This window comes from Dreissena polymorpha, chromosome 6 (genome assembly GCF_020536995.1).
Source record: "Dreissena polymorpha isolate Duluth1 chromosome 6, UMN_Dpol_1.0, whole genome shotgun sequence".
Classification (NCBI taxonomy): domain Eukaryota; kingdom Metazoa; phylum Mollusca; class Bivalvia; order Myida; family Dreissenidae; genus Dreissena; species Dreissena polymorpha.
This window is the reverse complement of record NC_068360.1, coordinates 53,361,624-53,387,828: the sequence shown is the minus strand read 5'-3', so window position 1 is coordinate 53,387,828 and position 26,205 is coordinate 53,361,624. Positions and strand designations below refer to the sequence as shown.

The 26,205-nt window shown below is 34.6% G+C and overlaps 1 protein-coding gene across 6 annotated transcripts in view; it reads left to right on the top strand.

The window, feature by feature from the left end:
- The window catches only part of LOC127834345 (eyes absent homolog 1-like), a 177,807-nt gene that overhangs the window by 125,386 nt on the left and 26,216 nt on the right, over positions 1–26,205 (top strand). For 5 of the 6 annotated variants that reach the window (XM_052360100.1, XM_052360101.1, XM_052360102.1 and 2 more), the window contains 6 exons: positions 9,557–9,623; positions 9,902–10,158; positions 11,735–11,797; positions 12,280–12,341; positions 17,953–18,121; positions 18,865–18,918. In XM_052360100.1, the coding sequence (XP_052216060.1) occupies positions 9,557–9,623; positions 9,902–10,158; positions 11,735–11,797; positions 12,280–12,341; positions 17,953–18,121; positions 18,865–18,918 (672 nt within the window). The remainder of the gene's footprint in view (positions 1–9,556; positions 9,624–9,901; positions 10,159–11,734; positions 11,798–12,279; positions 12,342–17,952; positions 18,122–18,864; positions 18,919–26,205) is intronic. The other variant, XM_052360103.1, reaches the window with a different exon arrangement.

The window sequence follows — 26,205 nt, the reverse complement described above, 5'->3', positions numbered from 1 at the left end:
TTTGCACTTTTTCTCAAAAAACATAAAAAACTCACCTAATGTATTTTCGAAAATAAATCTACCTGCAGTGTTTGTTTTAACGATTTTTTTTCAAAGAAAGCATTTTTATGCGGTTCTTAGATCTTTGCATTTTGATTTATTATTTATCTAAAACAATTGATCAATGTCTAGTTTATCCATGACAATGTGTAGGCTGATGTTCAGAAATTATTATACATTCTTGAATAATTTTTTATTTTTGATTATCATGGCAAAAAATGAAATTGTATCTCGATTCTTGAGTATTGTTACAACAATATGAAATATAAAAAATATCAATTGCTAAAAACAACATAATGCTCAGTAATAAAAATTAAATAAGGATTTTTTGTGTGTGTGGTTTTTTTTTCCAATTTTTTGTGCAATCTTAATAACATGCAGAGATATTAAATCAAAACAATTTGGCAATCAGCTATCACAAGAACAGTTGTGCATCAGAGATTGAGAGTTTATACATAAAACAAGTAGAAAAAGTCAGTGTTTGTTTGCCCCACCCACCCGATATTCCAGAGCATGTGATATAAGCCATTCACTTCAGCTTGTGAGTGTGAAGATTTCATTATCACCAATTTTATGAGCCTCCTAATCGTTGGTACCAGATGGGCCCTAAGAAATTCGCTGCCAATAAAAGTTGGCTTTAGCTCTTCGAATTGAATCATAAAATTCCCCCACTATCGTTGTCAAGTCTGTTGTGGTCAGGCATTGTTCAGTAAATTCTTCATCATGTTGTTGTTGTAATTTGCCCTTTATGAGTGGATATATGTAATTGTTTTGCACATTATGACATTTGTAAAATTTTAGCAATGATTGTTTTTGTTTTGACCTTGATCAAATTAGACATTTAAGAAAAAACATGCAGACATTTTCAAATTTAGTTTATTATTATTTGTGTTATTTTTAATTTGCAATTATTGTTTCATATATTTCTTAAATGTCTTATAAAATAGGAATTTTTCAGTGGTGGTTTTTAGTCCCCTACCGGTTTCACCGGAGGGGACTTATGGTTTTGTCTCCGTTCGTCTGTCCGTCACACTTTTCTGGATCCTGCGATAACTTTAAAAGTTCTTAATATTTGTTCATGAAACTGGGAACATGGATAGATGGCAATATGGACATTATGCACGTCATTTCATTTTGTTCCTACGTCAAAAATTATGATTGCTATGGCAACAAATAGACTAGAAATACTGCTGAAAAAGGTGGTTTTTCTGGATCCTGCAATAACTTTTAAAGTTCTTAATATTTTTTCATGTCACTTGAAACATGGATAGATGGCAATATGGACATTATGCACGTCATTTCATTTCGTTCCGACGTCAAAAATTCTGGTTGCTATGGCAACAAATAGACTAGAAATACTGCTGAAAATGATGGTTTTCTGGATCCTGCAATAACTTTTAAAGTTTTGAATATTTTTTCATGAAAATTGAAACATGGATAGATGGCAATATGGACATTATGCAAGTCATTTCATTTTGTTCCTAAATAAAAAAATTGGTTGCTATGGCAACAAATATATATATAAAAAATCTGGAATTTCTGACAATGGTGGAGCCAGTAGGGGACTTATATTGCTTGACAATAGTCTTGGTTTTTCTATTTTTAATTTGATAAAGAGAAAAAAATATTTCTGTTTGTTAAAATGCTTAACAAGGTTCTGTACCCATTTTATGGAGATTGTTATTTCAAATAACAAAATTCCTAGAAAATTGTAAAATTAAAAATATCGCAGTACAATATGAAGTATTCTATATTTCATAAGCTTTCCGGGGATAAATGCAAGAAGATTGATTGTCTTCATAATATACTGGTAACTGAAATACTGCTAAATAGACCTACTCGAAGGAATGCAAAAAAATCATCTCTAAACCATTCTGTCATTGGTTCAAAATAGTAAAAAATAGATTGCAGAGTGTTTAAAAGCAGACTATACACAAGCTCAAAGTACCAATTTAGGATTTTATTATTTCAGGCATAGAGGGAGAAATAATGTGAGGCTGGACCTGTCAATTAGTGAACACAGGAAATTGACAAAAATCTCTAGTTTTCACCAAGTTTTTAAAAAGTTAATTGCACCACAGGGACATTTCAGTGATCAGACATGTTGACACAGTACATTTTATGAAAATCATTAGAAATGGCTGCCTTTAAATATGTTTAGGTTGAATGAGAATCAAGACACGGCCCTGATTTCTCTAAGCGTCTTAAGCCGAACAGTTTTAGCTCTGTAACTTGAGTTTGGACCGATATATTGCTATGAAATTTTGTATGTGATTATCTATAATGAATACCTAGGTTAGGATAACATTAGGGGGCAGTTTGGTCATGATCAAGGTCATTGTTTCTAAAAAATAGAGACCCAGCAAAAACAGCAGCTGAAAACAGGTGGCTTCTGGTCAAGTAACTTTTTTACTCAAGAAATGTCCCCTGGGGACTTATTATAAGCTTTAACTCATTTTGAAAATTAACTTATATTTTTGTGACGGAAATGTTTCAACATGTCGGGACATGTATTTAAGTATTTGTAATATGTAGCATCGTGATTTGAATAGTTTTTATTTTCCTTGTCATTAAACACGCCAAATTTTTTTTGGCATTATTGCAAACAAAGTCAGCGTTTTATTATTAATTTAACATATTTCATATGGAGAAGCAATTTTAACAGCACTAAAATTTCTATTGTTATTTATTCATTGTATTTCATAAAACCATAATAAATGAACCATAATGTTTTAATGTCCAGAGTTTAATGTAGAGTTAATTTTAGGTTCACACAAAATTAATGGGGCGTTAGTTTAAGTCTATTTTATGTGTCGTAAAACTTAGAATAGCTGAGCGGATTACAAGTTTTGTTGGTTTTTGGGTACAATGGCCGCATAGTGAGAAATGAAGCAAGTGTCTCTGACTTGAGTCATAAATTACAGACGGCAATTTTCGATGTGGTTCATCCAAACCGTAAACATATAAATTATAGAGGCTGGAATTTGCATTTTTACCTGTAAATTTTTGTCTAATCACAGAAAAGTTTTTGTTATGTTTTAACAAGAATCAAGTGCAGTTTTCATTTGACTTCAGTAAAGTATTAGTTAAATTTCTGAAAATATGTTGATACAGATACAAGTGCTGTTAACCTAGCAAGCATCTATAACATTTTAGCCGCACTATGTGAAAAGGGGTTTTCATGCATGTGCGTAAAGTGTGGTCCCACATTGCAGGCCACACAGGCTAATCAGGGACGCACTTTTAGCCTTAACTTGATTTTTGCTAAGATACTTTTTTGAAACGAAAAATATCATACAGGCAGAAAGTGTTATCCCTGATTTAGCCTGTGCAGACTTAAATTGCCCATTTATTTATTCTAAGTATGATAATTATTTAATGACATGCTTTCATAATTATAATAATGTCATTATAAGCCCATCTTCCAATGTAAATGATGGGTGGTAAATTACTCCATTTGTAATATTTACATTGCAAAAGTTATAATAATTTGTCATGAGAAAAAACATACAATAAAAAAACAACAACACCCATTTAGAAAAAAATATTAACCTTAAAAATATTTGCACAGCATACCATAGGGCCCAGAAACCTTTGAAATCTATTCTGTTATCTTGACTTGTTTAAGACAAATTACTCTCTTAGAATGTGATTAGCTATCAGGGTTTATCAAAGAAATGAACTTCATCTTCCACGCTTATCAGAAGACAAAAAGAACAGTTCAAGCAGCCAGACTGCTCCCCCTCTCTTAGAGCAAGTCACATTTCTGGCGGGCAATAATCTGTGCTGAGGTGTACAGACTGGGTATTCATACAATGAGTCTCATTCTTGGAAACTGGGGCTTTGATGTCATCCCAGATTTGTCTAAACAATTATTTGTTAAAATAGCCCCATCGGTGCAAAAAGATACCACAGTGCCATTTAATTTTAATGTCTGTCACATGGTACCTTTTTGCCCTCCCAGAATAGCCTGTGCAATCTGTGAAGACACAACCTAAAATGGATTTCAGTGCACACTGTACAGGTTAATCTTGGAGGACACTTGACGGGCATTCATTAACCCCAGTTTTACCAGAATGAGGACTCGGATGAAATAATTGGTTCAAACTGTCATTAAGTAGAACAGTTTACTGTTGTCTACAAATATTTAAAACTTCAGTATAGCTTTTGCAAATCATTGCTGTTTTAATAAAAAATGTTTTACAAATTCTTTCTCCAATATATAAATATGGAGATAAATTATTGAAGCACTTATGATGTTAACTATTCTAACATGCATTGAAAACGTCTTTTAAGTTTTAATGATCATGTATTGATGGAGCTTGATTGATAAATTCATTCACATTTTAGTATATACATCCCATCTTATTTAAGATTAAAAAATTCAGATTATTTTAGATTAAAATTATATTCAAATTGAAAATTATTATCAAGCTTTTGTAATGTGTTTTGACAGCAAGTTGATAAATTTGCCATTAATCAAAACAGGATTTTGCTTCGTACTCAGTTGATAATGATTTTAATTTATAATTTTTCAATGCTATGTTTAATTTAGCCTCCATGGAGAGCCATCTCCCACAAAAAGGTTACCTTATTCAGAAGTGAAATTAAATTACAGATTGTCATTCATTGTTTACGGTTGGAAACGAGTTTGGTCATAATCTGGATGACATTGCTCAATATTATGTTTTCTCATTTTAATATGTAATGATGGAACAGTAATGATGGAACATTGTGAATCTTCCACTGGCCTATTACAACATCATTTTCTACTGACAATGTGCTGATTGTTACAATTTTGATTAGAAGATGAAAAAGATTGGTTTAATGTCTTTTAGATGATATCGTTTCATGTAAAACAGCAAAATGACAGTATATAACAATCCCTGTTTCCTGTTATGTGTGCGAAGAGGTTTAATTTGATTATGAAAAAGTACCAATTAAATTTATATTATACAGTGTCCTACATGGATACAAATATCTAACATTATTGTGGTTTAGATTCTTCACAAAACTATCCATTTTTTGTCGGTATCATGATCATTGCAGTTGTCATGATTTTATGGTTGTGTGTAAAAGCTGATTCTTTTTTATTAAAGCAGAAACACTAACTCATTTGCTCAGATTTTAATGCCAAACATACAGATAATTATATAAGAAAACATAGAGAAGCTTTGACATGAATTTAAACATTAACAGTTTTGTTTGGATGAAAATTAACAATCCAATTTTTTTTGCTGAATTCTTTAGGTCTTCTTTGTGAATATTGATTGTTTTTCTTTAATGCATCTCTTTTCTTAGACATATAATAAAAGCAACAAATAAAACCTAGGTATCATTTGAGGAATAAGTCTGTGAAAACCAGCGTACACTCTGTAAGAGACAAAAACCCTGACTTTCATGAAGTTTTTTTCTACTAGGAAATGTCTATCACATTGGATTGTCATGAATAATATGGAGATACAAAGTATAAAAACAGCTGAATATATCACACTTTAGCCTGCTTGTTTGTAGACTTTGCGTCTAGTAAGGTGTCAAAACAGGCGATTTTTACTTTCCTCTTGTAATGGCCTGATGGGTGCGTGAGTGAAGAGAAAACAATTTCATGAAGGGTAAGGCTTTCAGGAGGAACACTGGTGTCATGTTTATTGTTATATTTCTTTCGATTTTGTTGTTTCCCCCAACACTTTGCAGGTACATGAATGGAAACTTGGCATTAACCTGGTATGAGATCAACAGATGGCAACTGTGAAAACTTGCAGGTCTTTCTATAAAAATTGTCATGAATTGCTTTTCATGGTACAAATACATTTGCAAAAAATAGAAACAAAGCACCATTCACTTGTTACAGACTTAATTTAGCTGGATTGCATTGAAAGCCTTTAAGGTTTACTGGAACGAGCTAATGAGTTGTCTAGAGAACGTCTCCATATTGAAGATTGAACTTGTGACCCCTCTGTAGCTAGGTGGACAACACATCCACTACACCACGGCTACTTTATATCATTAAATTGAACTTGATTGATTTTATGAAGTCATGTGACACCATAAAGTATCAGTAAATAAAACCATCTCATGAAAAATATGTGACATAATTTTCAGTGATAACAATAAAGACAAGTCTTGGTGACACTTCATTGACCGGTTCCCCTTTATCCCCAGGGGAGGTAATCACTATTCCTCTAGAGTGGATCACAGGTAGGCAGGGTACCAGCATGTCCCCCTGCATGTTTTGAATGTGTGGTTCCCCTCTGTCACCAGGGGAGGTAATCACTGTTCCTCTAGAGTGGATCACAGGTAGGCAGGGTTCCTGAATGCCTACCTGCATGTTTTCAATGTTTGGTGCCCATCTATTGCCAGGGTAGGCAATCACTGTTCCTTCTAGAGGAACAGTGATAGTACCCCTAGGCAGGGTACCGGAATGTCCCCCCCCCCCTGCATGTTTTGAGCATTTGGTTCCATCATCATGTTGATGTTTTAACCTGAACATGAAAATAGTCAGACTAAAAATGCCTGAAGCAATTTATGGCTGTCTGCATGTTTTGCCATTTCGGAAGTCCCTCCTCAGGACTTTTTATTTATTTATTTATTTTTTTATTTGAACTGTTAAATTATGAAGACTTGTACCTGCAGGAAAACATGCGACCGGCTCTGGTCCTTTGGACCAGAAATAATTAGCAAGCTTTTATTATTTGATCTATATTTAGCTGCATTTGGAAAGCCACTGTTGTATTTCGTTACGTTTAAATTTATTTATTGTATTTTTTTTACTAATACAGTAGTATTACAAGTATTATGAAATCTATTCATGTCTTCTTCTGTTTGTTTTTTTAATTATTCACTTATATATTCAGATGGTGTGATCTAAATGGCAAGTTATGATGGTAGTTTTTATCTAGGTATTCATTTTTAAGGTATGCATGTCTTAAGAAAATTAACAAATGTTTGTTGACTCACTAGACTGTAGTTAGCATTTTGCATGTGCAAGATTAAAACGGGGAACATCTTTTAAATAGATATTACCCTAAATTATTGTTTAAAGCTGAACGGTGCAAACATTTGCATTGAAATTGTGATTATCTCGAAAATAGCAGTATACAGGAGGGCCATTGTCAAGGCAGTATACATATGTTACCTTCCTCATTACATGGTGAACATATTTATTAGTACTGCTGCAGTAATTGATGGAAACCTGCATGTTTTTTTTCGTATAATCCATAACCCACAGCTTGTTTCAGTGGGCCATAAATTACCTGATTACCTGTTAAAGCAGAATATCAGGGGAAAAAACAACCCCGCAGGTTCGAAATAATAGACTATGCATTGATTTTCATTCAAGCGACTGATTCATTGTTGTGTGTTTTACTTTGTGTTCTTTTAAATACGGGGAGCGGGAGGGGGGGGGTGACAGAGCCTGCACAATGCATTGAGAGGCAGGTCAGTCTTGCAAGTGAGCCAGCGAGCGCTGGTGTGTTATAGTTGCCTTTGTTCAATCTGAGCATCATTCCTGGAAAACAGGGTTTAAAAAGTCTGCACAGGCTAATCAGGGACATACCTTTCCGCTTTTATTTCATTTTTCGTTGATAATAAGTCTCTTTGAAGCGAAAATCCAGTTCATGCAGATTGCACATGCAAATCTGGGACAACACTTTACCCACATGCATAAAGGCTCCGTTTTCCCCAAACAAGGCTAATTTGGATCTGATAGCCAGGGTGGGTTGAAGGTTGATGCTGTAGAAGATGAGAATTGTACGTCTGAACTTGACATTGACTGCTTGTTTTTATCAATGTACAAATTCACCAGTAGTTGAATATAGTTTGATGGCATTTCTGTATATATTTAAACCATAGTTGATTGATGTCACCACTGGTTATTAATATCAAAAATATGACCATTGAATGAAGTAAAATTAAACAGTAAAGCCAACACATTTTAGCATGGCCTGTATTTGGATGTCGCCACAGAAGGAAGTAATTAGCCAGTGAAGCTGTACTTTTATTGAGATGCCCATTTCTTCCTGTAGTTTTGGTCTCCACAATCCAAACAATATGTGTTTAAATGTTGAACAAACTTGTCCATTGTATTGTGACACGAGGATGTATTAGAGGTTGGTCAATATTTCGTCTCTGGTTCAATATTTGCCACTGTGTAATTAATGACAGCCGTAACACCTTTTGCGAACTTGTTCAGAAATTGTTCATCATTTAACTCGGAAGGCTGTCCTAGCCCTAAATATCACTAACATGAAAGTATCATCATGACGTTGCGAAAATCCACTCTTTGGTCAAACAATGGCTGTTACTGATATCGTGTGTTTTTTAAATGACGTGCATTTTGTTACTGACTTTACCCATATCACTGCAAAACAGTTTTGGATGGATCAGTTACTTAAATAGTGTATAGTTTTCACTGGATTGTTTGATTTTCTAAAATGTAACACTTGTTCGGTAACCGAACAAAACGGGGATATAGAAAGGTAACACAGGAACACTGAAAGGTGTAACATGCAGTAGGTATCGATTTTCATGTCGCATTGTTATGTAATTTGCATCATTTGGCTGTGTTGGAGCACGTCATATCTAAACATGGATTGAATGATTAAGTTTCAGAATGAGTCTGCGCGCTTGTTTGTGCTTTTTGTTTATGAACTTCAGATTTTTAGGTGTCTATTGCAACATTTTGGGAATGGGGCAGGGTCCCTTTGGATTGGAAAATATTGTGTACTTTTGCCAATAATTGAGAAATTAATGTTGTTGATTTTATGCTTACAAATACTTTAACATTGATAATAAAAGTGATTTCAATATTATATTTTCTAAGGTTCAACTTACAGTGATGGATTTGGAGATAATTGAGATTGAGAATTTGTTGCCCCTTTTTGGGAAAAATATATACTTTTTTCTATTGGAAATGGGTTCCCATACCAAGCCCAAATTTTAACGAAAAAAAACACACTGACTTGTGTTTTGTGCATGTGGCTTTTGAAGTCAAGAGGGTCATGGATGTTTCAGGTCTTGTCTTTCATTTTGACCATTTTATTATGTGTTTATGAGAATTGAAAATGTTGATTAATATAACATAGGTTTATTATGAGGTTGTTTAGTTATTGTATATTAGAGAGATATTTGGTAAATTATATCTTCGGTAAGGAACAATTACTTATTTCATGTTTTATAGAATGAAATAAAAACATAGCTGGGATCTTTAAATTCCATCATTGAACAATTATTTGTATCAGTGAGCTCTTTTGTTATACATTTTTTTACATAATATCTTAGCTATCAATTGAATGAAATTATTGAAATATTTCATAGCTGCATTTATTCATACATTTTTTTCGAATAAAAATATCCCACCCTGTGAAAAACGTAGTGAAAATTCATATCAAAGGCTGGATATTTATTATTTTTACCAAGTGCTGTTTATGGTTTTAATAAACAAATGCGTTTCCTGACAAAGTTTATTTTTAGTGTTAATGTTTTCACCTATAATTCAATTGTTTTTCGTTTTTTGCAGGTGATCCAAACAGAACAATAGCAGAATTTCATCATCCAAACTTCATCTCAAATTTCTTACAAGCCAGGTATGAATTAATTGTTGGAGACTTTATAATTGTGAAATGATTTATAATTGTGAAATGGCTTGCAAAGCTTGGACACTTGCTGTTATACATTTAGATATAGTATACATTTATGACATTTAAATAAAAAAAGTTGACGTTCTGAAACTGCAGATAATCAAATTTATTTTCCACTAAAAAATATTACTGTAAAGATGTTAATAAGAATGGGACATGAGAAAAAGCGCCTAAAAATTTCTCACGTTTTAACCGGCTCATATATACATTTCAATCAATTTCAGTGGTAGACTTCATTACTCACAGCTACTTCCTGTTTCCACGAGCGAGGCGCCCTCTACCAGCTCCGAGGTCGCAGCAGACGGCGGCGAAGAGTCTGGTCCCAGCTCCCCGACGACCCAGATCGTTGCTAGCGGCGACCCGGGTGGCAGTGACGACACGCCCCCCACCATGCAGACCTACCCCAATTACACGTCGTGGCCCGCCAACCACATGACCCATACGTACATGGCCCCAGGCTACCAAAATGACACGACCCCCAGTATGTGAATTAGTTTTCGCATAAATTAGCCTCATTCTGGGGAAACTAGGTTTATTTCATGTGCGTAACTCGCAGTTTGTTCAGGTTTTATGCTGTTTACTGCTCATCAGTATCTAAGGGTTTGAAATGAAGCCTTTAAAACTTGAATCTAGTAAGAAAGGATTTCAATTTAATGTGATTTTTTTAAGCACTTCAAATGCCTCAAAGTGCGTTTCTAAGTGGTAAAGGGTTAAGTGATAATTGCGTGTGTCCGCTATCCATCGGCCTACTATCAAATTAATAGCATTTTCTGTGTTGATATAAATTTTCCCAATATGGATTATGGGTAAATTAAAATTATACTGCCATGTTGACATGTGAGTCTGCATTCAAAGGGCTGGCAGGTATTGTAATATGTAGAATAAACGAGAAGATAACATCGAGTCGATCAATCAAGGGAATTGGCATCCCACAATTCAGCATTCGTAGATCACCCTCGTACTGATCAACGTGATGTTGATTTTGGAATATGGAAACTTGGCGAAAGAAAGCTGTATGGTAATGTAGCAATTGTGAGGAGTTAGGTAGTTATTGTAATGCAGGGGATGTTGATTTTGAATATGGCAACTTGACGAAACAACGCTGTATGGTCATGTAGCAATCATATGGACATAGGTTGTTATTGTAATGCAAGCCTAGCACAGCTTGGGGCTAAGAAATTCTAAATGAAAGACCCCATGAATTGGGGAAATAGAAATTATACATCTCTTATATAAGGCTGTAGCCAGGCTGTCAGTCACATGTGATTGTGAAACAGAAAATTTGGTGACAAGAATTAATTTGTGACCATTTACAACTGGTACGCGTTTTCAGAAGCTTTTAAACGCATGAATGTTTGTCATTAAAGACGTGTGACATTTTATGAAAATCTGATGAAGGCTGTCATTGGTCGCATCATATTTGATTTTTGATATTAAAAGGTAAGATTGGAGAACAGGCACGCATATTTGCTGGTGTCCAAAATCGCTAATGGTGTCGAATGGATTTCAGATATTTTTCTTTCAACTCTTTTGTGATGGTTTAATAAGCAATTAATCAAAATTTGCTTCAAAATCCATCAATTTGGTAGGACTTACAGCTGCATTATTTTGATGAATTGTTACGACATATTGCGATAAAAACACATGTTGTTATAATCAGGAAGAAGAATCACTGGGACAGGAACATCTCAGTTAATGACATATATTTTGAACGCAATGAAAGCTTTTTGTCAGCCAGCTTACACAATAAAATATTCTGAATGTGACAGCTTTTATGGAGGCAACAATTCCATGTGAGTCGTGCTCTGTGAAAAGCAGCTTTAATAAATGTGCGTTAAGAAAAATCAGGAACGACACTTCTCCCCTAAACTGGATTTTTTCAAAGAAGGGACTTTCTGTAAAAGAAAAACACCATAAAAGTTTATTAGCACAGGTTAATCTGGGACGACACTGTACAAACATGCATTAAATCCCCTTTTCACAGAGTACGGCCCATGTGTATAATTCCAGTCTTTTGTGGTATTTTTTGTTCACAGTGATGTCTTCTGTTGTTTCAGTGAAGAAAAACACAGCCACTTTTCCACCCACCACCTACCAGTCGGGGTACACAAGCCCATATGGTAAGTAAAAGCCCATGTGGTGCGCTAGTTTTACTCTTTTTTTGAAAAAGAATTTTTTGCTTTAAAGGCATATGTTTGAGCCATGGTCTGGGAAAATGGGTCTTAATGCATTGTGTTAAAGTGTTGTCCCAGATTAGCCTGTGCAGTGTGCACAGCCTTCTCAGGGATTATATTTAACGCCTAAACTGGATTTTCACTATTATTCTGTGCAAACTGCACCTGCTTATCTGGGATGACACTTCTTGTATGGATTATGCCTTGTTTCTGAGAGCAATTCTTATTTCTTGTCTCAGAATATGTCTATTATTGTTTACTGTGTCAAAGTTAATAGTGTTATCCATAAGTGAGCATGGCAATTGTAGCTTATGTGTTACACTGGAAATTCAGCTTGGCAAGAGTTATTATTATTATGTTATTATTATAATATATTATTTGGGTGTAAAACTGGAAAGATATTATCAAGTGTTGTCTATGTATTCCAGACACAGGCATGTATGTGGGAACCACTAATAACGCCAGCTCACAATCTGCGTACTCTCAACCGGTATGTATAGTTGCCAATGAGCCTCGATCTAGGAAAATGGGGTTTAATGCTTGTGCTTAGAGTGTTGTCCTAGATAAGCCTGTGCAGTCAGCACAGGCTAATCATACAGGGACAACACTTTACGCCTAGACTAGATTTTCGCTAAGAAGGAACTTCCTTTAAAAGAAAAATTCTGTAAAAGCGAAAGTGTCGTCCCTGATTATCCTGTGAAGTCTACAAAGCCTTATATTTGAAAGCACTTTACGCACATGCATTAAGCCTAGTTTTCAAACATCAAATCTCAAATCTTTATTTCCTTAGAATCAATTGAACCAAATTAATGGTTAGTTTAATTTAAAAGCTTAGTAAATTTACTGCCAATATTTGGCATATGTGAAGAATTAATGTTTAATTAATATTTTATTAATTAATGTGTTCATTTCTTAAACTCTGAATCTGATGAAGCTTATTTGTTATCTATTTTTTTGTTGTTGTTTATTCATTATTTTCTGATTATGTCTTTCAACTTTGGATGTGTCATAGTTATAAAAGTCAATAATCTTTAAATATTTTTTTTTTAACTGAAAGGTGCGCAATCCAATGTTATTTCTAAGAGCAACTCTGTGTATGTGTGGATTGTACTCTTAAATCCCAAACAGTTGTAAATGTGTTTTCTAGTAGACTCTTTAAAATGCATCTATCTAAGCCGAATTGCACTTAACTAAATACATCTCATTTTATTCAAATTGTTGCCCATAAACAGCATGTACCCATGTGGTCGTGAATTCAACAACCAACATTTTTCACCCAAAAAATTCTGATTGTTCGCAAATTACTTTTCAAAATTTTTCCGTGGTTATGAATATATTAAAGGGACATTTTTATTATGATGTCGTTTCCTCAGCGTGTAGATTCAACCTCAGTAATTCGTGAGTCAGTTGGCTGTGTCTAAATTATTTTTAAATTGATAAACATTTCATGGGCTTTTAACTATGAAAAGAAATTGACATTATTCTGTTACAACTGTCACCAACAAATCAACGTTATTGAAAGGTTAAATTGATAAACATCATTCCATTAAATTTTTATCCACCATCATATTTCTTTCATTTGCTCTTAACTGATGAGACGTTTTCCTCAATTTCACGCCTTTAAAAGGAAGATTTGCTTTATGAACATTCAGTTTTATGGATATTCATAAAATTTGCGGGTAGTTTTTTTACGCTTGCTCTTCATTTTGTATTTTCATAGAAGTTCGTGTTGTGTTAAATCTCTTTCAAATTTTAACATGTTCAGGGTGATAAATTTGGTATTGTTAAGGTTGCTGTGAAGTTTCGTGAAAATCTGTTAAGCAAATAAAGAGGAGATGGCCTTAGTGTTTTAGATAATTGAACATTTAATTAGTGATGCTGATTTATTTAATAGACAGTCTTTTAATAATGAAAAGCTACCAAAACTGTACACGCAAGTGTCATTTTTTTTAAAGGATTTTTATAGCAAAACAATTTTTTAATAAGATTTCAATATACCGTATTTTACCATGTATACGCTCCCATGTATAACGCGCATGCGATTTATTAAAGCCAAAATGGATAAAAAAAAAGAATTCAAGACCAAAAACCTGAAAATTGGGCCGAAAATGGCCGCCATTCTTATATTGCGCAATCATTTAATCTGAGTTTTTCGGGCGCTTAATTATTTGTTTTAAAGTAGGGAGCGTTTATACGATCAGGAGCATGGGTTGCATAGCACTATATTTTCGACAATTTTTAAGATAATTCTCTCGAGAACACCGTATATGTCCTTATTGCCGCAGACTGCGCTTGTTTTTTTCAAGACCCCTGCGTGTTAAATTCGAACCACTATTACCTATTTCTCACATTTGAACAGTGTAACATTTTCATTACCTGCAGCTCACAACATCATATGACATAGTCTTCTGCAGACCCGCAACATCGCAATGTCCAATTTTACGCAAATCGTCCGTGGATCCCATTTTATTTTTCATCGACTTAAAATATTTCACAATTAAAAGGTGCTCCCCATTAAATTCAGTTTGACCCGGTATTTTGCGCCTTCACTGCGTCTTGTTGATTAGTATTTATAGTGAGACAAACAATACACCTGCACGCTCAATTCCATACAGTTGGCGTTACCGGCGTTATCGGCGTAAAGCCATTAGACAAATATCATTTTTTTGTCTCTATTGAAAGAAAATAAAACGAGTCTATATCTCTATTGTTGGTTTGTATACTCGCTCGGTAGCATATTATGCAGAGATCGGAAAATCATTGATAAATGTATTCGTCGTTTCGATGCTTCGGGCCCAGTAATTTTGGCAAATCGGAACTCAACTCACGTATAACACTTGCTCAATGAACCGTTAAACTCCACCTCCGTTCTCTGCAAAAGGTTCCAAGGAGGAGCTTTGCACGTGCTGTTATTTAATTGAACGATTGCCATTGAGGAACAAGCACACGATTGGTTCGGCATGTTGATTGCTAGACAAAGGAAGCCAATTTTGTCTGCGAGAAACTTGTCGCTTTATTGCTTCAGACAGGAAGCGGCTTTCCTTTGATAACGTCAAACTGTCAATTCACATAGAGTGCAAATTTTCGGAATTGCTAACATTAAACTTTGGATTAAATTATCAAAATAAAGCAAAAGCGAAGTTGAGAAATATGATTGAAATAATTAGCGTCAGTTCAAATAAGACGTTTTGTGTTGTAAATCAAAGAGTTTTCATGACAACAAAAACTTTAAGAAACAATACCGGGACGACGCGGGGATCGATATACCTCGATTTTTTTTTAATGAACAATCAATGAAGAAGTGTGAAAACACCAACAAAGACATTTTTTTCATCTTTTAATTTTTGTCAAAACTGTTACTACCCCGTTCATTCCTACCCTTTCCCTCTATTTGTTGTTTCATCAACGGCCCCTTCAGTCTATAACATTATAGGGTGTAGTTTTCTGCAATAAAAAAAAATGCCGGCAATTGTGAAGATTTCGATTACGAAATGGATTTTTTGCAATTTAGCAACCAGGAAAGCGTTGTGTCAATGTATTACGCGCACTGAATTTTTATTTTGAAATTTGAAGGTAAAAAACTGCGCACTATGCATGGTAAAATACTGTATTTGTTTAGTGTTTTCTAACCTCTATTCACAATTAGTGGTTAACTCATCTTATTTGTCACTGTATGGGTAGCAAATTCAAATTTGTGAGACAATTACATACAAAAGATTCTACTACCCTAAGGCAAGATTCTCATCCAATTAAATTACCGAATGACAGAAAAGGAAAGTGTCTGTTTTTTTATGGGAAATTCCCCTCATGGGGCATTGGGTCTATCATTGATTGGACACCATTCTGACTATTGTTTGCTAAATTGATGCTACTCTTGGCTAAATTTATTAAATTTAGACCCATAATGCACTATTCATTTGTAGATGGGAGATGGAGATGAGATTTGGAGCTATGAAAATTCTCTAGGATCCTTTCCTCACTTTTCTTTTAATCATTGTGGATTTTTTGCAGATAGCCCCTACCTCTCTCCAATTTACAGTTTTCATTTTCATTCTTTCAAGAGAAATCTATTACGGATGACAGCTCGTTAATATTCACTCTGATGGGGGAAACAAATGGTGTTTGAGAATATATGGCTGAAAATCTTCTGCTAGGGTATCAGTTCTCAGTTAAGGAGACATTCAATAATTTGTTTTATTTCCTGTTGCATTCATCGTTTTTGAGAAGATATTCATACTAGCAATTATTTGTGCCCCATTTTGAAATGTCTTGAAAACTCTCATATGCACAACAAGAACAACACCACTATACGTATAAGGTCATCAAAGTTTATGCAATCTTATCATATAACCCTTTCCCTCTCTGATGCAAAGTGAAAATAGCTATATGCAAGCAGCATAAAACCTGAAACCGCATTTGAGAAACTCGCAAGCTGTTCAGGTTTTATGCTGTTCGCTGCTAAATAAGTATCTAAGGTTGCGAAATGAAGCCTTTAAAACCTAAAACTATTCAAAAAAAGTTTTTAAATTTACTTTGATTTTCTAAGCAAGAGCTTATTTGAGTGGATACAGGTTAAGCAATCTACCATAAATCTGTGAATATAATACACACTTTTTTACCTGCGGAATTTTTTTTCAAGTAGGGGATGCGTATTATATACGAGTTAAGAGCAGAACAAAAATTTTCCTGTGAAAATTTTCAACTTAATCGTTGTTATTCGCTGCGTGGCAGCCATTTTGAACTACACCATTACATCAAAAGGGGGGCAACAGGACTCGCGCTGTCGTTCGTCGTTTTTGCCATTTGCGAAAATGTTGAGAATTTGGCTCATTAAAAACTTATTTGCGAAAATCTAGTAATATTTTGTTGAAAACATCCGCCATATATATCGGACTGGTTTTCTATATTTGTCTCTTTGTTTCAATGAAAGTGTTCGCAATTCGAACAGTAAACGAAACCCGGTCTGTACCCGAGAGACATCGCTTGATCTTATTGTTATTGACGTGCACATGGTAGCTGGCCAATCAACATTGAGCTCGCTTACACATGCGGAGTTATCGGATAATATTGGGTCATTCACGTGCAGACACTGTATACTTTGAATACATAGTTAATATCGTCGTCTGCCTATAAAATAGCGACCGGACCCTAAGTTGTATAAAGTTATTAGCAAATGAAAAAAACAACAACGTGACAATACCCGTAAATAAATATTTATAAGCTGACCACTTTTATCATTCTTCCAAATATTTACCATATTTGAAGTATAGAGTGGTAATTTAATAATTAGTTCTATGACGCTAATATTACACCTTTCTGCCAATTGCCGAATTAAATTGAAAGGTGATAATTAATTTGTGTTTTACTCCCAAACTATTCTAAATAACAGCGGCGTATTTTAATTAAAGGGATTCGAAAAAAACACAAGCGGTTTATTTTAAGTTTAATTAAAGTATCGAGTTTGTAACACTTCGGAAGAGTAATTCATCTAGACTATTCTACAAACAGAAGTAACTTTTTGTCTACTTATTATTTTATTATTATGATAATTATTATCATCCTAAATATTGTCAAATGGAATCAAATGTTTAAAAACAAACAAACAGCATCTCTGTTTCTTTCTTTTGCAATTATGACTGCTTGACCCGGGTGTCAGCAGGTGGCCCGTGTGTTATCGGTAACAATCAACGGTAATATAAACAATATACAGAGATATTTATTATGCAACTGTCATGACAACAGCACGATAACACATCGCAATCAATAAACCGGGGTATTACTATGAAACAGATGGTTGATAACCCCAAATTGATTTGCTATTTTCACAACACTATAATATATTGACCCATTTTTTCGGAAATGTCCGATTTCGGACACTGATTTTTTCAGTCCGTATTTTACTAGAATTTTCAATTTTTACCAATAAATTTCGACAAAACTCGGGGATGCGTATTATATAAGAGGGCGTATTATATTCGCAGATTTACGGTAATCTTATTGATTCTAAGAAACCCAGCACAACTATGACCTGTCTTATATCCATAAATCCAAAATGCATATTTGAGTGGTTAAGGTATACCCTGTCTTACGTTCTATTCCAGTCGGTCAACAACTTCTATGGGTACCCATCTCAAGCCCAGCTGGCGGCAGCCACCTACGGGTACCCCCAGTACCCGTTCATGTCGCCCGCGACCACCATCTCAGGTTCATCTACAGTGCCTTCTACACAGACCTACGTCATACCCACGCCTCCCGACATCATACCATCAGGTCAGTCACAACACAAAGTGTAACCCCATCAGGGCTTTTTCCCTCTCCTTTAGAAGCGGCTTTTGGCTCCTTAATTTGTGAAAAAAATTAGTTGTGAAAGGGTAAACATTTCTGAAAAAAAATATCACCGAACTTTTCAAACTTGTGCAAAACGGCCCTTCTCTAAGAATGAATCAAGTCTGGAACCCCATGATCGATAGTGTATTGATACCACTTGAAATGTAACTTGGAAGAAACTGTGATGATGTGCATGTAAAAATAGTTTCATTGTCAAAGTGATAACTGTAGTAATAGCAGTTACATGATCTTCGTGGAGTGTGCAGTTCAAGTGTTTTTGGAGAATATGTTGCCAATGGGATGAGTAGTTTTTTAAATGGTGATTGAATACATTAACTGGTCATGCATTATGTAGTTTTGAGGCTTTCTAGTCACCCATCCAAAGTTCTGAGAGTCCTTTTTGCTAAACAAAAAATGAGCCTTGCGGTTTGAAAACTAGACTCAATGCATTTGAGTAAAGTGTCCTCCCAGATGAGCCTGTGCAGTCTGCACAGGCTACTTAGGGATCGCACTTTCTACATAAACTGGATGTCCATTAAGAAGAGACTTCCTTTGAAGAAAAACTTCCAAATAAGCAGAAGTTGTTGTCCCTGATTAGCATGTGTGGACTGCACAGGCTATTCTGGAACGACACTTAACGTACATGCATTGAACCCCATTTGAGACGCCCCCTTATGTACCTTCAGCTCCAAGCACACAGGGTTCTCATCTGGACATGCAGTCACCTACAAATTCCACAGGTAGTATGCTTGTTGTATTGCCCCCATACCTCTCATGGTTAAGAATCGTCCCAAATCCATGTGGTTGATTTGTCCAAAATACCTGTGGTTGTGAATGCCCCCCCCCCCTTGTTCAGACTTTAAAAGAATCATTACACCTTAAAAAAAGAGCACAAACAAAATACATGGTCAATGTTTTTTTTCATTAAAAACAATTCTCTATTCAGTATTACTTCTATTCTGTGATTTTATTGTGTCGCTATGGGCTACAGTCATTTAAATATGCAACTGTGAGTTCTGTGTCCAACACTGACCAATTTAACTTTTTGAGAACATAAAATACAGGTCAGCATGTTCTTCCTTAGCTAATTCTTTTTTTTAGATGACCATTCTATTGTGAAGTTTATAAAACAAATCTCTACAAAGACTGCTTCCTTTTTAATCAGGAGATCACTCAGCCTGCATCATGGGAAATGGTTGCTCTGGGCTACAAAAGGTCGTCTGGGTCACCACTGACCAATGGGGTCAAGTGTGACTAAAGTTTAGTTGGACATGTTTATGATGGCCAAATCCTTTGACCACTGTCCCCACATGCACTACCCACCCTGTTAATGCTGGGACAAATTGAGAGGAAATTTACACTCAAATTAAGTACTGGCAATAAAAATTTGTTCCTGGATGATTTGTATAAAGCATATCCCAGTGTCCAGCTATGTTTACGACTGTGGGGTCATATGGGATCACGTTAGAAAGTTGAAGCTAGCTGTAGCAAATCCAAGAACGTGACTGGTTTAAATTATAAATTATGTTCAAGCAAGCCATAGAAACACATCCAGAAATTGATGTGTTTAACCTGTGAACTATTCTTATTGCTTTCAACTCTCTAGTGAACTTGATGGAAAAGCACAAGTTGGCAAGTTTCTATCTAAGTGACAATAATTATTTTATTGCAAAAATATTTAATTAGCATATTACAATTTATCAAATTCTTTTATATATAAGTCAAAGAATGTTAGCATGGGTTGGTATAAAGTCAGGATTTATCTTTTTCTGTATTTGTAATAATTGACTTCATAATTGCAACTGTCATCTTTAAATGTATGTATTTTTTAATAACAACTGAAAACATCGCATGACAAGAGCAATTCATGGAAATAATTACCAAAATTTTCTTAATACCCTATGTAAACAATGTTAAACTGCATTTTCTGCTTTTGATAAGGTCTGTGTAGAAACGGTTAACTGTTTTTAATAGTGGGTTGTCTCAGCTGGTAATGACTTCAGAGCTTACTAATAAATGGGTGTTTTATGGCACATAGAAATAATGGGACATATTATCAATAATTCAGGTGCGTTAAAATCATAGCTTACCCCAGTAAATAACATAATTAGGCCATAATTTTTCAATAAATACACGTTTAATGTCTCCAAGCTTTCAGAAGAACACTGCGCTATTCCTCGTTTCTTCGGAGCGTACCTGTAATTGGTGCCTTGCCCAAGCGTACCTGTAATTGGTGCCTTGTTGTTTGACATATTCAGGTTTTTTGTCTTCAGGTGTATTTTTTATGTGCTTTGTCAGAAATATAATCGCCATTGATTACCGGCCACAGTTAGACCTCAGATACTCATTTACTTTCCTCCAAGGACTGAGTCTCCATAGTTTACTGTGATTAAGGATAATTATTGTCTCTATCTCATTATTGTGTGACCGTGCTTTGGTCACTTGAAAAAATGTCCATTTCATGATCATTTATTAAAAAGTAAGACTTATTTATCTTAACACATGATATCTATGCTATTTTATGAGCATAGAATGTATGGTTGAATCCATAGGAGCAAATATGGATACACTGGTTGCCATACAGGTTCTGTAATAAAATGGACCTCATTCTGTGAAAACGGGGCTTAATGCACGTGGGTAGTGTCATGCCAGATTAGCATGTGCAGTCTGCACATTTTTGCTAACAAACTACTTTCTTTAAACGAAAAATAACATTTAAGCGGAAAGTGTTGTCCTTGATTATACTATGCAGAAAAAACCTACACATGTTTATTCTAACTGCAATCTGAAGAAGTCATTAATGTTCCCAGACAATGCAGCTATTTTACAAAGATGTGTTATATTAAAATGGTCAGTGCCTTGTGAAAAGGGGGTTTAATGCTTGTGCGTAAAGTATGGTCCCAGATTAGCCTGTACAGGCTAATCGGGGACGACACTTTCTGCCTAAACTAGATTTTTGCAAAAAAGAGACTATCTGTGAACAAAAAATACAATAAAAGCGAAAAGTGTCATCCCTGATTAGCCTTGGGGACTGTACAGGCTAATCTGGGACGACACTTTACGCACATGCATTACACCCCCTTTTCACAGAGCATGGCCCAAATGTAATAGTAATCGTAGAACACTATGCTGGAACGTTATAGTAATTTCTCACTAATCCCTAGCTTTTTGACGACACTTCTAGCCAAAGGCAGTGTATAATATATTGGAGAAATATTGTAATGAAATGTAACATCCTTCTAAAGCAACTTGCCGAAAATGTCCGTTTGTATAAATCTGCCATCATGTTGCCCCGATGGCCTGTCAAAATGTCCCGAATTCGGGAGAAGTAACAGGTCTTCTATAATATGTGGGAATTATATGTACTTGATTGACATCGGCCAATAGTAAAGCTAAGCCTTGTTGTTGGAAAACTGGGCTTAATGCATGAGCTGAATTCATGAGTGTAAAGTGTAGTCCACACAGGCTAATTAGGAATTACACTATCCTTTCGTATAGATTTATTTATATGAAGGAAATCTCTTCTGAATAGAAATCCAGTGTAGGAAGAAAGTGTTGTCATCTCTCTATTGAAGCAGGCCTTTGAAGTAGTCAGCACCCAATAAAACATGACCAATGTTGTTCATTGGACGGATCAAGAGCTTAGAAATAATTCATCATTTAGTCTTGAAAGTGGCCGTTATAATACGCCATGGAAAATTGAAAAATGATTCAGTATTTGAGAAACTTGGGTATTGTCATATGTTACGTTCATATGATTTATTGAGTGGGTTCTCACAAAGAATACGGAAATAGTCTGCTTGTGGCACAATAAGGGAAATATTGACTGGCCTGTCAATGAAAAAATAATTTTACAACAAGCAGGAACTTTTATTAAGACTTTCGGTTGGAATACATTTTTAAGCGTATGTTTTTGTTTTTTTTTAAGCATGGTTGTCATAAATGTTCAATTGCATTTTCGTTTAATATGCCAAATTTGTTGAAAATATTACATAAATGCATAGTTGTGAATACACATTATTGTTTTTTGACGAATGTTCAAAGTTACATTAGTAGGTATAAAAGGATATAAAGAATATTTGTTTATATTGGTGTGCATTTTGTTTTGTTGCTATTTTTACAACAAACTTTTTACGTGTGATTGGTGATGTTTTAAAAATATTTTATCTTCTATGAAACAATCAGTACATTAAACAGTTTCACATTAAACTGCAATAGCCATGGCTGAAAAGTTTTCTTGTGCCAGTTTTTGCAACACAATAATTTTTCAGCGTCCAATAATATGTATTCAATTTGCCATTATTCTTTACAAGTCTTTGTTACAACACCATAATTTATCAATGCCCATGTATAGGTTACACATTGGAACTGTAAATCACTAGAGTATAATGATTTCTCCTGCTTGTGTACAGGTTGCCTTTGGCAGTCAGGGTATTGTCTCCACCTGATTTATGCCTCGGAAGCTGCCACTTTTGCTTTGGGACCGTATTGCTTCTCTCTCTTCATGAAGTCTATATGTCTGCCCCCACCATCCCCCCTTATTATGTTTAACTGGATACCTTACTGCCTCTCTTTTGCCCCACCTGTTTGGCCTTGGTTGGCCGAAATGTGGTAATAATGTTGTTTGTTTGCTTCTGGTTATATTTTCATCGTATTTGATGGATTATGGTAAAGTTTCATTATAAATCCAAAATTCCAGTTTTATAATTTCATGTTTTATTTCTTCAAATAGATTCAAAACATTGATATCCCAAATATTTTTTGCAACAGTCTAATAAACATTGGAAATAGAAAAATGTGAATTCAATATGTCTTGTACAGTTATATATTTCATAGTCTGTAATATAAGTATTGTTAATGTCCATTGAAAATCAATATGCTGAGTATCATAGGGCTTGAATATGATCCCAGGGACAACTTAGTTGAAGCCCCTGCATCTTCCTTTTTCTTCAAAATTTTAGGGAAAAAAAGTTATTAAAAAAATGCCTTCCAGTGACATAGGTTACTAGAAATCTGAAGACACTATTTTTGAAAGATACCGGGTATATATGATGATATTTTTCCAAAAAACCGAAAGCACAATTAAAAGTAAATATACCTTAGAGGAGTATAGCTTAAATGACTTTGGAAATGACATACTGAGATAATAGGTTACTGTCCTATATTTGTGTAATGAATCAGTTGAAGCTTAGAATAAAAGAACAGCAGTTGCTTTATTTGTTTCGAGCCTGGCATAAGGTGCTAGCTGGCAGGGGATATTTGAAAGGTATAAATAATTTTAAACTTGACCATTAACTTCAGCGTGATTTAATTTCTGTGGCATTGATGTCTTTAGTAATTTGGGGTGTTCTGAATGAAAACATTCGCTACCTCTGCGATAAACATGTCAGCAGGCAGTAGTAACAACAGGATTTTGATCTAAAATATTTTTGTCTTTAATGTGTTTTAGAAAACTGATTTCCTTGATATGTATCAGTTAAAGTTCCCCAATGTTTAGACTTCATTGTGTTTTCGAAAACAGGAAAACAGTTACTTTACGCAGTTTGAAAGGAAAGCTATAAAAATGTCACGCTCTGGGTTTTCAATACACTTACATACTTTTGTTAGTTTTTGTGACAATTTTTATGATTTCCAGCCTAAATAAAAAACTGATTGTTGGGAATGATTAATTTCCAACTATAATAATCTGCATAATTTAAAATGCTAATCTGTTTCAATAAAGTATACGCCATTCCAAAAGAACGAATAACACTGCATGGTAAAAAAAAAACTTATAAGGAAGTTATGTGAAGTACAAAGTAATATTGAAATCACATTTCGAAATATTGTTTACTCTGTCTTTATGTTTTGAACCTCTTAATGGTGATGTAAACATGATTATAAGTTTGCAGGAAACAAAATGTATGTGCCTTTTTTATTCAACTGTTCAATTGAGCCTTGTTCATTGAAAACCAGCTGTAATGCATGTGAGTAATTTGTCGTTCCATATTAGCCCTTTGCATGCTGGGAAATTTGTCATCTGCTCAAATGTCGTCTGCTCAATTTCTAAAATTTGCATTTACTTCATTTTTTTTCAAAGAATACTATCAGGATAGCAAACAGTTTGGATCCTGATGAGATGCCACGTTCTGTGGCGTCTCATCTGGATCCAAACTGTTTGCAAAAATCCTTCAAAATTCAGTTCCAGCACTGACAGAGTTAGCTTGTGCAGCGTGCACTCCCTAATTAGGGACAACTCTTTGCAGCTAAACTGGAGACTTCAGAAGAAACTTCCTTCAAACCAAAAGTATCAAAAAAGCGGAAATTTTTGTCCCTAATAATTCCAGTAATAAAATGGGCCGTGCTCTGTGAAAAAGGGATTTATTGCATGTGCGTTAAAGTGTAATCCCAGACAAGCCCGTGCAGTCTGCACAGGCTAATCAGGGACGACACTTTTCTCTTTTATTGTATTTTTGGTTTAAAAGAAGACCCTTCTTCACAAAAATCCAGTTTAGGCGGAAAGTTTTATCCATGATTAGCCTGTGCTTACTGCACAGGCTAGTCTGGGATGCCACTAAGCACATGCATTAATCCCCCTTTCCACAGATGTTTTCACAATTTATAGCCATTGGGATTCATCAGTGTCTGTTATTCTTGCTCTCAAATAATTTATCTTGTGCAGTTCATCACTTTTTAGGTTAAACAAGTATTAGATGCCATAAATAATATTGACATCGGGTGGACACAATATGCATTATGTATTCCATGAAAGGCAATATTTTACTCTACGAGAATTCAATTGACATCCGAACATTAAAACGAAATTTGTCATAGTTGGCAATGTTAAAAACATTCAGTTTTGATGGTTTAATGGCTTAAAATAAATAGAGTCGTAAACCTGTGTTAGAAATTATAGAATCATTAATAAAAATGTCCGATTATATCAATACAACAGGGCGAAACTGAAAATAAAAATACGGAATCATCATTTTATGTGTTGATAATAATCGCTATAACCATTGATAATATTTCTTTCTGTAAGAATTGTAAAGGATTTGGATGGCAAAAACTAATTGATGTACGCGGCTATCTGATCATTTTTTGCGAATGGGAATGCTATAAATTTCTAAATACTTTTGACAATAGCCCAAAGACAGTTAAGGGAGAGTGGCAAAGATAAATAGGCAATCACAAACTCAGAGATCACTTAATAATGGCTGCCAAACTGCATGGGGTGTGGTTGAAAGAATGTTTCATTTTCCAGTTGCGTTACCTTAACAGCTAGTAGGTTTTTATTGTCTCCGTCTTTTTGCTTTAAAAAAAAAAGCAATAAGAATTATTTATAGATTTTTTTTAAATTTTGATTTTGAATTTTGAGTTACAACACAAAGATTTCTGATATTTCCTGATTTAATAAAGGTTAAGGTCTTTTTTTACCAAATATAGTTATTTATGGATTGGTAGCTCAGTCGTTATATCAGTGGATATTTACATCATTGAAAACTTGATATAGAACAATTCTTTATTGTGTGGTAAAAACGTTCCTTGAACCACGATTATGTTATGTTTGTCTTTTACTTAATAAAATAATATCTCAGAATCTTATCTAAAACTCTATACCATCACCTTGGAATCCCCCCCCCCCCCCAAATTCTCTGCAATTTGTCAGATCGGTCGGGAAGGGGAAAATAACCATTTTTTGGCCTTTTAAATAATTTTAAAATATTTGGTTGGATTCACGGCCTTGTTTTGTATTCACTTAACAATGAATATATTTTTTAAAAGGAAAAATGTCCAAAATAATTACTGAAAATGGGTATTCAGCAAGCAGGCAATTTGTAAAATGAATGAATTCTGATTAGCATATTTATTGATAATATAATCACAACAATACAAAGTCATGATTGCGTGGTATGAACAACTATTATCTAACCCTTGCAAATCTCAAGTTTCTCATTGTGGGTACAGGTTGCATGCAAAGTTAAATTAGGTATACCTTGATTTTTATGTCTTTTTTCTGTCACGTAAAGATGGACCATAATTAATTC